The sequence below is a fragment of the Lampris incognitus genome, chromosome 11 (assembly GCF_029633865.1).
Source record: "Lampris incognitus isolate fLamInc1 chromosome 11, fLamInc1.hap2, whole genome shotgun sequence".
Taxonomy (NCBI): Eukaryota; Metazoa; Chordata; class Actinopteri; order Lampriformes; family Lampridae; genus Lampris; species Lampris incognitus.
The window spans coordinates 22,686,989-22,700,904 of record NC_079221.1 but is presented as its reverse complement, the minus strand read 5'-3'; the positions used below and the strand labels follow the sequence as shown (position 1 = coordinate 22,700,904).

At 42.1% G+C, this 13,916-nt stretch overlaps 1 protein-coding gene across 1 annotated transcript in view; it reads left to right on the top strand.

Moving 5' to 3' along the window:
• Window positions 1–9,407, top strand: part of parp14rs1 (poly(ADP-ribose) polymerase family member 14-related sequence 1) — a 42,711-nt gene extending 33,304 nt beyond the window's left edge. The window contains exons 9-17 of the mRNA XM_056289457.1: window positions 733–805; window positions 1,152–1,298; window positions 1,775–1,837; window positions 3,632–3,808; window positions 5,103–5,330; window positions 5,637–6,251; window positions 6,768–6,916; window positions 7,636–7,810; window positions 8,115–9,407. Coding sequence (XP_056145432.1) covers window positions 733–805; window positions 1,152–1,298; window positions 1,775–1,837; window positions 3,632–3,808; window positions 5,103–5,330; window positions 5,637–6,251; window positions 6,768–6,916; window positions 7,636–7,810; window positions 8,115–8,398 — 1,911 coding nt within the window. The 3' untranslated portion in view covers window positions 8,399–9,407. The remainder of the gene's footprint in view (window positions 1–732; window positions 806–1,151; window positions 1,299–1,774; window positions 1,838–3,631; window positions 3,809–5,102; window positions 5,331–5,636; window positions 6,252–6,767; window positions 6,917–7,635; window positions 7,811–8,114) is intronic.
• The last annotated feature ends 4,509 nt before the right edge of the window (window positions 9,408–13,916 follow it).

Here is a 13,916-nt window from a genome sequence, read left to right as displayed (position 1 = left end):
ATGCACAGAGCCCTGACCTCAACCCCATCCAATACCTTCGGGATGAAGTGGAACACTGATTGTGACCCAGGCCTTCCCCCCGACATCAGTGCCTGACCTCAGTAATGCCCTTGTGGCTGAATGGGAGCAAATCCCTGCAGTAATGTTCCAAAATCTAGTGGAACTCCTTCCCAGAAGAGTGGAGGGTGTTATAGCAGCAAAGGAGGGGGGGGGGCAAAGTCCATATTAATGCCCATGGTTTTGGAATGAGACATTCAACAATCACAAATGGGTGTGATGTGTGTGTGTCCACATGCTTTTAGCCATGTAGTGTATGTACTCCTGTCAGATTCTTCAAAATACAGTGGCTCTAATTAGGCAGCATCCCTTGTACCATTCATCAAGGACAGGGACCTCCCACTGTTTTCTGAGGACAGAGCAGACTCTAAAACATGCAGCAATAGATAGGCATGAACAGGGAATTTGTGTCATACAGACCTGCAAATACTAGTAGCTTTTACGTCCTATTGGAGTCGAACTTAGCTTTATGGCACTTACTCATGTTGTTCTCTCTTACCTAAATCCTTGCTTGTGTTGTATCAGCACTCAGATGTATGTCGCTTTGGATAATAGCATCTGCTAACTGAAATTGTAATTGTAAATTCTTCAGTGCTGTGTTTTCTATCAGTTGCTTTGATGTGATATTGGGAATCGATGGTCACAGGTATCTATCGCTCTGATTCCATCCCGTAGGTTTTTACAGATGAGTTTAACAAAAGGTTTTCTTCATCCTCACATGGTCCAGCACCTACTTCCCCAAGTGCAGGTAGCCTGCATTTGATATGAAACTACTCTCAATTGAAAATGATAGCACATTTTAAGTTCAGCTTATCAGAATACCAATGTTCCCAATAAATATGATTCGACATTTTTTTAAAACATTACAAACATTGGCACACATGTAACTTACCTGCATTTTTTTGATACTGAAAATGTTTAAATGGTTTTCTTTTTCTAATTTTTCTTCTCATTCCCAAAATAATTCTGTATAGCCTTTTGATGCGTATTTGTTTTAATATAGTAGTGCTGTATGTTTTATTTTTCTTCAAGAAATATGATTGCGTAGTGTGTTTGTTCTACTGTAAAACATAATTATGGTTTCCTGTGGTCAGGCCCCTTTACTAAAGTCATCTCAAGCTCAGGGATGTATGAGACCAAAATGGGAAGTGTGGCTATCCAGGTAGTCACAGGGGACATAACGAAGGAGACCACCGATGTAATTGTCAACTCCACCAATGAAAGCTTCAATCTTAAATCAGGTAAACCATGACAGCTCAACTGTGACTCAGTCTTCAACCCTTTATTTGTGTGTAGGTGATCATATTTTCTTTGAGGGTGGACTGAAGTCGACCTATTTCACATGTAAATTGCAGCTACTGTTGTGAGGTTTCTTGTTCAAAATGCTAAATTGGTTGGGAAAAGCAAACTGTATATAGTACATATGTAGATGTAAAAAACTTGTCTCATTGGTCATGTGCTCTTGCCCAAGGCTCCTAAGCCCTGACTACTCTAGTGTGGTTACTGGGCAGGTCAAATTATATTGTCAACAGCCAATCATTTGGTTGCACTTGGCAGTTTTTTGGGTCAAACGTGTACCTGCAAATGTACAATACTAGGTCTTTTGCTGCAAAAAGGCAACCATGCTACATCAACCTACATGGGTTAAATCAGGTTTTTAAGACCAGCGGAATTGCAGTTGTTATGTCTTTGTGAAAACTAGCTTTCTTTCTCCCAGGGGTGTCCATGGCCATTTTGAATGCAGCTGGACAAACTGTAGAAGCAGAATGCCTACAACTTGGTAAGAACCCAATATATGAATATGTTAAGACTTCAGCGGATGTTGTGACCCAAAAACACGTATTGTCAGTAAAAAAAATTACATTGCGCTAAACTTCCTGGATTAATGTCTCAAAAGTACAAAGGATGAAGTTCAACATCTAGGCATAATTGACAAACAGTTGCATATTTCTGTGTCCCTGCGATGATTGTAATAAAGGGGAGTGCTAGCGCATTCGGGTGGCGTAGCGGTCTATTCTGTTGCCTACCAACATGGGGATTGCCGGTTTGAATCCCCGTGTTACCCCCGGCTTGGTCAGGCATCCCTACAGACACTATTGGCCATGTCTGCGGGTGGGAAGCCAGATGTGGGTATGTGTCCTGGTCGCTGCACTAGCACCTCCTCTGGTCAGATAGGGTGCCTGTTCGGGGGAACTGGGGGGAATAGTGTGATCCTCCCACACGCTATGTCCCCCTGGCAAAATGTCTCACTGTCAGGTGAAAAGAAGTGGCTGGCAACTCCACATGTATCGGAGGAGACGTGGTAGTCTGCAGCCCTCCCCGGATTGGAAGAGGGGGTGAAGCAGCGAACAGGACGGCTCAGAAGAGTGGGGTAATTGGCCGGATACAATTGGGGAGAAAGGGGGGGGGTGCTAAAGTATTTGTAACTGACATAGTTTTACAATACTGGTTTTATAATTTGACCATAATAACAATTTAGTGTCCATGCTTGTGTAAATCTACAGAGCCCTTTAAAACTCTGTTATGTCACACAGTCTTAGGTCTCTGCTAAGACTAAGGGCATGATCTCTTCTTTAGTTTAGAACTGATCAAAGGAATTAATGAATTTTTTAGGATTTAAAAAAAAAGATGCTCAGTGTTAATGCTGTGTACACAAAACAATAATCTTATTCAAATACTAAGAAATTGCCCAGGAAAAAATAGCAAGTAAACTGGTGCTATCAATTTCTGGCTACATTTTCAACTTTCAACACACTAGCTTTGTGAACGGGCCATCAGTGTACTGTTAACTAAGCCATCTTGGTATGGCACACTAACAGCAATATTTGGTAGGTTAATGAAAAATGTTAACTTCATTTTAAAGAGTATTACTGAATGTTAATTGTGTAGCTAATGTTGATTAATTAAGTATTAATTTGTTTAATTTATTGTATGTAACATATTATATTCTGGCGGCACAGTGGTGCAGTGGTTAGTGCAGTCGCCTCACTAAGAAGGTCCTGGGTTCGAGCCCCGAGGTAGTCCAACCTTGGTGGTCATCCTGGGTCGTCCTCTGTGTGGAGTTTGCATGTTCTCCCCATGTCTGCGTTGGGTTTCCTCCGGGGGCTCCAGTTTCCTCCCACAGTCAAAAGACATGTAGGCCAGGTGAATTGGCGGTACTAAATTGTCCCTAGGAATGAATGGGTGTGTGTGTGTGTGTGTTGGCCCTGTGATGGCCTGGCGGCCTGTCCAGGGTGTCTCCCCACCTGCCGCCCAATGACTGCTGGAATAGGCTCTAGCATCCCCGCGACCCTGAGAGCAGGATAAGCGGTTAAGACAATGGATGGATGGATGGACATATTATATTGTGTATTAGAATCACTTTTTTTAAAGGTCATACCCTTAAGTCACACATCCTCCAAATACACTAGTGCACACACACACACACACACACACACACACACACACACACACACACACACACACACACACACACACACACACACACACACACACACACACACACACACTGTTAATTTCTGTAGTCAATAGCAAATGTAAACGAAAATGAAAAATTCCCTATCCTCACCTTCAGGTGCAGGGCCAAACCCAGGCATGATAATGACCCAGCCAGGCAACCTCAAGAGTCAGAAGATTCTGCATATGGTCGGCCAGACTGATCCCCAGAAAATCAACAAGCTTGTGAAAGATGCTCTCCAAATGTGTGTGCAAAACTCATATACCTCAGTCTCCTTTCCTGCCATTGGAACAGGTGAGGTTAAACAGCAGAGTATCTTCTTCTTCCACCCATGGAATCCAGCACTTTACCTGTTCTCCCATCCAGAGGGTTAGTGGTTGTGTCAGGAAGGGCATCCGACGTAAAAATGTTGCCAAATCAGTAAGCGGATTGACAAGGCCATACCGGACTGGTTTTGGCTCCTTACCGGATCAGTCAAGACCTGGGTTAACAGCAGAGTATGAATCACACTATATAAAAACAAACAAACATGTTTAAGCTGCTTCGTAGTTCAGGGGGTAGCACATGGAAATAACACTGGTGAAGGGTTTCCATTTGCTTTTGGCCCAAATATGCTGTGCAGACATAATTGTACATTCTCATAGTATTATATGGTGCTTTGGATTAGAGTCCTCTCAGTATCATGTTTGTTGTATGTTTTATATTCTTACACTAGATTTAATTTGAAGGTTTGTTAGATTGGGCATTAGCAGACTGGCAGTTTTGACAGTCACCCTGGCATTCGCTCTCTTGGACAGTGAATTAATTTATTAATTTATTTATTGTTGTTTTTTGTAGCTCAGATGTATGTGTTCTTGTAGTTGTAGTTTGGATATGTGTTTTTGTCTTCGTGTTGCACTGCTGTGGGCTGGGGGAAACAATATGTCATTTCATTTCATGTGTGCAGGTGCATGGAATGAAAAGACGTAAATATTCCTGAATCCTGAGTAAAACAGATGCAGTTTAAAATATCCTCTTTAGATAATTCAAAACTTTAATTGGGTTTGGGCTCATAAACAGCTCTTTATACCACAGACCCAGTTCAGGTTTAGACAGAAATCTGTGAAATACGTTGTGTTTTTAAGAATCTCCCATAGAAAAATGTACCGGACATTTATCGGAGAGGAAATCCAAAAGAAAATGTTCATGCTAATAGGCAGCATGTTGGCTTGTTACTTAGCACTGATGCTCCATAGCTCAGATTCTTGGGGTTTATTCCAACCATTGTGGAGTTTGTATGTTTTCACTTGGTTCCCATGGCTTTCCTCAGGATACTCAGTTTCAGACATCATAGCAGGTGAACTGCTGATTCTAAATTGCCCATAGGTATAAAATGCAGTGTGTGTAGTCTCTGTAGACTGATGAACTTTCTTAGAGTGTTTACTTGCAACCCACCCAATGCGTGTGAGAACAGACTTGAGCTCCCTTACGTCTATACCAGCAGACAAGATTTAGGCTGTGAAGTGGGTAAAGTGGGTATAAACAATGAATGAATGAATGTCTATAGTTATTCAGGTAATTATCATTAACATGCATTTTGCTATTTTAGGCCAAGGCAATGTGCAGGCAAGCCAGGTGGCGGATGCCATGTTTGATGCAGTGATAGACATGGTGGGACAGAACCTTCTGAAGCCTCTGAAGACGATCCGGATAGTTGTCTTCCAGCCGGGCATGTTGAAAGACTTCCATGGCAGTATGCAAATGAGGGAAACCGCTGACAATCAGGATATTCAGGCTAAATGGTCTCTCTTGGGAAATATCGGCCACAAACTAAAATGTAGGTGAAAGGGAAAAAAATCTGTTATTTATCAGTCATACTAATATTGATGCTTTAGCATATGCCAAATGTTTTATATTACCTACCAAATATTCATACATTAAACATTTTATAAAGATCTATATAAATTGAATTATAGTAAACAATCTACATTTAGTATAAAATTCAAGTTAGTGTTCACTCGTAACTATTTTTTTGTGCACTGATTGCACTCTGTGATTTGGATAAAAGGGCATACTTCATATATATGCTCTAACATTATATTGTGACATGCTTTATAATAACATTTCATATTCATTCAACCAGCTTTCTTCACTGGGGACAGTACCAGTAAATCACAGAAGACTGAAGACTTTGTCATTGAAGGCAAGAAAGTGGACCCTGCTTGCTTCCACATATGTAGCGACTCGCAGGCTAAAGTTGACAGTGCCAAGCAGTGGATCAGCAAACTGATATCCAAGGAAGAGTCTGAGGTTCACATTGATGACAAGTCAATCCCCAACCTCACCAGTGCAGATCAAAAGCGCCTCATCAATATCCAGATGTCCATGGATGTGCGTTTGAGGACTGAGCGAAAAAATTCCAACATGTCAATCATCATTGATGGACTCAGTGCAGATGTGCTCAAAGCCACCACTGAAATCCACGAGATGCTGAAGAAGGCTCGAGATGAGGAGTCCTTGAAGGAGTATGCCAAATTAGCCGCTGCAGTGACAGACTGGCAGTACCAGCAGCAGGGGCTTCCCTTCCAGAGCTTTGACCTCATTTCCAATTTTCACCTTGAGCAAGCATTGGAGAAGGCCGTTCCTCATGTAGAAGTCAGTGTCCAGGGTCAAGTGTACAAGGTCATAATGCCAAATGGACCCGCCACAGATAATCAGGGACAGACTCTACAAATTAAGCGCATTGACTTACTGAAAGGTAACCTATATATCAGTGCGTCAAAGCAATTGAGCTGCCTTTTAACATGACTGTTGGTAAATAGATACCTATCACTGAAACAGTCTAATTTAATTTCTTGTAAACCCATTCTATCCCATGCCAAACAAAGTTTCATGTTGTAGTTCCTGGATCTTTTGTTTTTGTGAACAACCAGTCTATTACAGAATATTCAAACCAAATCCCAATAGAAAATATTTGGACATTGTTCTCAGTGTTTGCTTTGTGCCACTTAAAACCTGGCGAGCATGTTTGGCAATAAAGGAAAATACCATAAGTGTCAGAAAGTTTGATATTAATAAATTCAATAATTTCTATGTCTTTGAAATTCACTTTAGTATACCTTATATGAATTGTCCTAACATGGTAAATTATACCAATTTGGTAGTTAGTAATAAAACCAAGAAAAAGCTAAAGATTTTTTTGCAGGTTTTGTTAGACCCCAAGTCTAATTCAGACATTATGATTATAAATCTTTCCTGTCCTCCATACTTTCAGACCAACAAGCTGGAAGTTTCCCTCAGCAGTGGGATGCCATCCCAGCCAAAAGCACATGCCATGTTGTCCCTGTCCAGCCTGGAGCTGCAGAGTACAATGAAGTCCTCAAAATGTTTCAGGCCACATGCAATAGTCAAACAATTATCAAGGTAGTCTACAGTTAACGTGCCTATTAATTAATTAATGCATATTATTTGTTATCACATCATGCTAATTGTTTCTTTGCAGTTACAGTTGACAAATTAGTAGAGGCAAGTTTGTGATTGTCAGGACAACAGATGGAATCAAAGGAGAAATACTCTGTCACCCAAAATGCCCTTTAACAAGGCAGTTTAGGACCAGCCACTTATGTGGAACTGCTCATTGTGCAAGGCTAATATTGTATTGGCCAGCTCTCAACATGGAACATGTATAGTATATGTGAAATACCCCTGGCCCTTCTAGCTCACAAATCAGATTATTTCAAATTTATTTGAAGTGCACGTCACATAACATTTTTGCAGTTCACTCAGTTCACTTCACATATATTTTGGGATCAATGAGGTCAACATTCTCAAAGACATACATGTTAGGGTTAATACTCCTGTCTGTGCCCCTGATCAATGCAATGGAAAGAAGAACTAGAGTTGGTCCCCAGGTGCTGCCACTACCCACTGCTCCTATACAGTAGGATGGGTTAAATGCAGGGGATGAATTTTGTTGTTTTCTTTCTTTCTTTCTTTCTTTCTTTCTTTCTTTCTTTCTTTCTTTCTTTCTTTCTTTCTTTCTTTCTTTCTTTCTTTCTTTTTTTCTTTCATGATGTTATAGTAATCATTAAACTGTAGTATGTATCTCAATAGAGAACAACTGAAAGTATTTTTTCCCTCAGATTGAAAGGATTCAGAACCCAAGCTTGTGGAAGGGCCTTCAGATCAAGAAGCAGGATATGGAGCAGAGAAATGGTCACCAGAACAATGAGAAACGTCTTTTTCATGGCACCTGCTACACCACTATCAACCACATCAACAATCATGGCTTTAACAGGAGTTATGCTGGAAAGAATGGTGAGTGGTACCTCAAAATTGAGGAACTTTAATTAATTTCAGGTTAAGGTGTGTTATTCACCTACAAGACACTGACATTGTTAGATCAAGTCTCAGCAGATCTTGCACACCTTCCATTCCTCTCACAACTTGGCTGTAGTAAGCATTCGGCCTAATTTTATAGTGCACGAGGGGGTTACATCAGGTCACATGTTTTAATGAATCTCCACTCCAGAAAATAATTGTTCCGGCATTTACTTTTGTCTCTGGGTTTTTCATTTCACAACACATCTTATCGTGCTAACTCTCTGCTATTATATTTCAGCTGCTGCTTATGGCAATGGCACATACTTTGCTGTAGCAGCCAGTTACTCCGCTAATGACACATACTCTAAGCCAGATCCCCAAGGACAGAAGTTCATCTACCTCTGTCGTGTCTTGACGGGAGATTACACCAAGGGCAAGAATGGAATGATCGTGCCACCACCCAAGCGCTCCAACGACATTCAGCAGTATGACAGTGTCGTGGACAACGAGGCCAACCCTTCAATGTTCATCATCTTCCATGATTCTCAGGCTTATCCTGAATATTTGTTAACATTCAAGTAGAGAACATGGAGAGAGAAATAAGATGCCTTACATTTTACACTGCCTTAAGAATATTTTTTCATGATGGTAAATTATTAACAAACTTAAAAAAAATGTTAATCTTTTGATAGTATGAAGGGATCTATTTCTGTGTTTTAGACATTTAGCTTACACATAAAAAAAAGTTGCTTAGTATGATTTCACCTAGATAATTAGCCTCTCATTCCTAGATTTACAACATTACATGCAAACAAAATTAAGGGTACAAGAGTCATAGCTATGTAGTGTCCTAAAATATCCCATACTGTAGACTAATTATGTGAGTGAGAAGTATGAAAACAGAAATAAAATAAGGGCTAAGGAAATGAACAGTTGTTTGTTTCTTAAAGACCATAATTATGGCTGTCATCCACATACTGGTAGACTGGAAGTTGGTATGGAGCGTCGTTGCAAGAAATTATTAAACTTCTTAAATCAGTGAGCTTTATCTATATCGTCTTTGTGTTTCAATCACTATTCCTCAATGTGAAGCACTTTATGTGATTGTATGGAACATTAACACGTGAAAGAATCTGGAAGGAAAGTACCAGATCTCTTCCAGGAAATCATGTGATTCTACAGCCCTTGTATGTATAGATGCTTGCCTCATTTGAACAATAGCTGTTGACTGAAAGATAAAGTGAAAGTAAACATGACATAAAAAACTATGAATTTGTGATATTTTTGGTACATACAAAGAGAAATGCAAGTAGGGTCAGATTAACTACTTGGCTGTGCTTGTCACCGTTAAATGTTGACAGCTCAAGGCTTGGGTCAGTATGAATAGGAAACAAAGGAGTCTTATAAAATATTGAGTCTAATTCAAGTCCTTCCTGAGTCTCATCTATCAAAGTGGTATACAAATTAGTTGCCACATGCTAAATTACTGTTTGTGGCAACAAATCTGGAAAGTACAATCTGTGATGAGGGATTACCCTTGGTGGCAAATAAAGAGAAGTGGACTTTTAGTATGTTGACAACTTGTTTGGTAGATAACCTCATATTTCCAGCTGAGTTGTAATGAAAGTTTTAGGCTTGGAATGCTTTTGCGCTGCCTATGTTCTTTTTCACCTGATGTACATCTTTGAGATGTATGCAGACCTACAGCATGTTTTTTTTTTAAATTCCACCGAAAATTATCCTTTTTTCTCATCAACTGCGTATTACTAAAATTCAATAGGTATTGTACGGTGGTTCCGAAGTGCAAAAAACAAACAAACGCAAAAGCAAAAACTTCCAGCCCCGAGATGCAGATGCAACATACAAAAATAAAAAACAATGTTCCTGAGGTGCAAAACCCAAACATAAATAACTAGTAGCCCTGAGGTGCAGATGCAACATACAAAAACAAAAACTAGTTGCCCAGAAGTGCAAAAAGGTGTATTGTATGTTGCGTCTGCACCTCAGGGCTGTTGGTGTTTGTATGTTTGTATTTTGCATTTCAGGGCTGCTACTTTTTGTTTTTGTATGTTACATCTTTGTTTTTGTGTTTTGCACTTCAGAGCCACCGTAGTGGTGTCCAAAAATCAACTGCTTGGGCTTTATCGAAATGAGAAAATGTTCTATTGTCTCTGGCTTCACCTGCAGGTTAAATGCTAAAATGCTTCAGTGGCAGAAGAAAGGTAAGTGAAAATAGAGACAAAGACGATAAGCATATACAACCGAATAAGGTAAAATGATGGGAGTACGTGAAATGAGGACATATGTGCATGGCTTGCAAACCCAGCAAAAGAACCTCCAGACATCGAAACATTGGAACACAGATTCAGGAATCGGGAACAATTTCGTCATTTAATGTATTTGCGTATGTACTTGCGTACACGAAACGAAACAAAATATTGTAACGTGCAAGGATAGGCAGACGCGTTGGTCCTTGACTAACGGGTCGGACCCTTTAGTCGACTGGTTAACGTTGTCGCTTGCGGTGTGAGAAATACGGGTTCGCGTCCCGGCTGTGGCGGTTCCCGAACTGCCCCCCCCCCCCGAATTCGCTGCAATATCGTTACCCACAGCAGTGCAACACAAAGACAAAAACCACATCTAAAAACTACAACATATATATCAACAACAACAAAAAAATCACTGTCCAGGAGGACGAACGCCAGGATGACTGTCGGAACTGCCGGTCTGCATCGGCTAGCAGTTAGCTTAGCCTGCCCCGCTTCCGCGTCTTGTCAGAATGCCCTTGGTGTCTCCTCTTCGGGCGCAGGGCCGTGGGCCCTAGGCCCACCGGATGCAGCAGACCAGGCTCGCCCAGCCGATCTAGCTCTGCCAGCCAGACACATTTGACACACCTTCCAACACTCCACATGACGACGTCAAAAACACAACGCTATTATCGGAATTGCCGGTCTGCATGGGCTAGCAGTTAGCTTAGCCTTCCCCGCGTCCTGTCAGACCACCCTCTGTGTTTCCTCTTCATGCGAAACTCCGGGCTGGGCTGTGGTCCCTGGGTCCACTGGACGCATCAGACCAAGTCTTCCCAGCCGACCCGGTGCCAGCTCTCCCAGCCAGTGGCGGTAGCAGAGTTTTTGTTTTTTTGCTAAATTACGGTGGGGCTAATCCATACAGTGGTGGGGCTCATATCAATGTCAGAACTTCAATGTGAATACATACTGTAGCGAATTCGGGGGGCAGTCCGAGATACCGTCGCCACAGCCGGTACACGAACCTGTATCTCCTGCACCGCAAGCGACAACGTCGACTAAAGGGTCCAACCCGTTAGTCAAGGACCAACGTGTCTACTTATCCATGTACGTTACACTAACCCCCTCCTTCGGGAAGCGCGTCCCCGCGCTTAAGCATATCAGCTCCTTCACGCCTCAGGGCGCATATGCTTCCGATGGCCTTACGGTCGCTCCATCCCACTTCTGACACCAATGTAGCAAATTCGGGGGGGCAGTCTGGGAGACCGTCGCCATGGCCGGGACGCGAACCTGTGTCTCCCGCTCCGCAAGCGACAACGTTAACCAGTCGACTAAAGGGTCCGACCCGATAGTCAAGGACCAACGTGTCTACTTATACATGCACGTTACAATACACAATAGAAACCACCCCTTCCCAACAGCTAGAAATACCACGCATTAGGCAACTATGGGTTAGATGATTGCACGCTCCTTTTTCACACGCAAAATTACATCAAGTACAACAGACTGTAGCGAGCAGGTTTTGATATGAAATGAGCGTTCATGCGCGAGCGTTGAGACTTGAAGATATGCGTAGTAAAAGGTCAACGTTATGCCTTGGTCTCCGGTCCATTCACTACAAATGTAAGTACTATAAAGTACAAGACATGGTGTCAGACGTCGTCGTCCTCGCCTCTGAGATAAATACAATCACCCGACGCAAGTGACCGGAATGTTCCGTGCAGTTTGACTACGTGAGAAAGGAACTTTTGAATTGGCCGAGTGAGCTAGCAGAACTAACGCTAACGTGGAGCTGCGATGATACAACGTTTGAGAGGAGCATTAGGTAGGTAAAACAGAATGGATTCTCTATTTTCAATAAGTCCGCCTGAAGCATTTGACTTTGGAGATTTTGGTAGTTGGCCTAATTGGATCCGACGTTTTGAAAGATTCCGCATAGCGGCAGGACTAAATGCAAAGAGTCAAGAGTATCAAGTTAACTCGCTAGTTTACACTATGGGAGACATGGCGGATGACGTTCTGAACACGTTAGCACTGACGGATGAGGACAAGAAAAAGTACGACAAAGTAGAGCAAGCGTTCGATAAACATTTCATATGCAAGCATAATGTGATCTACGAAAGAGCTAAATTCAACAAACGTAGCCAGGAGCCTGGTGAGACGGTTGAAACGTTTATTACTGCTGTGCATAAACTGGCTGAGCATTGTCAGTATGGCATTCTCCAAGACGAGATGATCAGAGACCGCCTTGTCGTAGGTATCAGAGACCATGGACTTTCAGAGAAGTTACAGCTAGATTCTGAGTTGACTCTCGTGAAAGCTGTCACAAAAACCCGCCAAAGTGAGGAAATTAAAAAGCAACAGCCTGCATTGAGACAGAGTAGCACAGATGGCACAGATGCAAACATGGATGCAGTTAGATTCAAGTTCAAACAGAAATACTCTCTCCATGGAAAAAGTTGTTTTAAACCAAAGGAAAGAGTGCAAAATAATGCAAATACTAAATGTGGCAGATGTGGGAAGACACATGAAAATTCATTCAATGCATGTCCCACGTGCACTGCTGAGTGGAAGAAATGTAAGTAAAGGGGGCATTTTGCCGCTGTTTGTAAAATGAAAATGAGAGTGGAAGAAATTAAGGAAAATGACTTGGATGAAAGCGTACAGACATTGTGCCTGGGCATAGTGAATTGTACAAAATACAACACATTCTGGCAGAAATCGGTTGCAGTGAATGGTCAGCAGACGACGTTCAAGTTGGACACGGGTGCTGCAGTGACAGCTATCCCGGCACATTTGTATTCACAAAAGCGATATGGAAAGCTGCTACTGACAACCAAAAGACTGTGTGGACTAAGTAACTCTCCCATAGAAGTGAAGGGACATTTTACTGCGGATATTAGTCACAATGGAATTGTAGCGAAGTAGCAAGTGTATGTTGTGCCAGGGTTAGTGACTCCTTTGCTTGGCTTACCAGCGATACAAGACCTCTGCCTGCTCAGCCCTGTGCAAGCTATCAAAGCAGCTGAGGTAAGCTACAAAGAACAATATCCCAGAGTTTTCACAGGCTTAGGTAAACTAGAGGGAGAATACAAAATTAAATTAAAAGAAAATGCCACTCCCTTTTCCCTTGCTGTTCCACGCCGTGTGTCATTGCCCTTAAGAGGAAAAGTTCAAGAAGAGTTAAAAAGGATGGAGGAAATGGGCGTTATTTCTCCCATAGAGGAAGCTACAGAGTGGTGCTCAGGAATGGTCGTAGTACCAAAACCTAATGGAAAAATTAGAATATGTGTCGACCTAACCCGCCTGAATGAAAATGTGTGTAGGGAGCGACATATTCTTCCAGCTGTTGATGAGACACTAGCTAAGCTAGCTGGAGCTAGGATTTTTTTCCAAACTGGATGCCACTGCCGGTTTTTGGCAGGTTCCTTTGCACAAAGATTCAGCCCCACTCACCACCGTCATCACACCATTTGGCTGTTCTTGTTTTAATCGGCTTCCCTTTGGAATATCATCCGCGCCAGAACACTTTCAGAAGCGTTTAACGCAGATGCTTGACAGCCTAGAAGGAACTTTGTGTCATGCGGATGACATCCTGGTGTTCGGTGAACGTGATGACAGGGTGCATCAAGTGTTGCAAAGACTGCAGCAGTGGGGCCTACTCTGAATGACAAATGTCATTTCGCAGTGAGGCAGGTCAAATTTCTCAGACACGTTGTCAGTTCAGAGGGCATACAAGCAGATCCTGAGAAGATTAGGGCAATTAGAGAGATGCCACCACCCAAAGATGTGGCTGACGTAAAACGCTTCATGGGGATGGTCAACTATGTGGGGAAATTCTCTCCTAACATTGC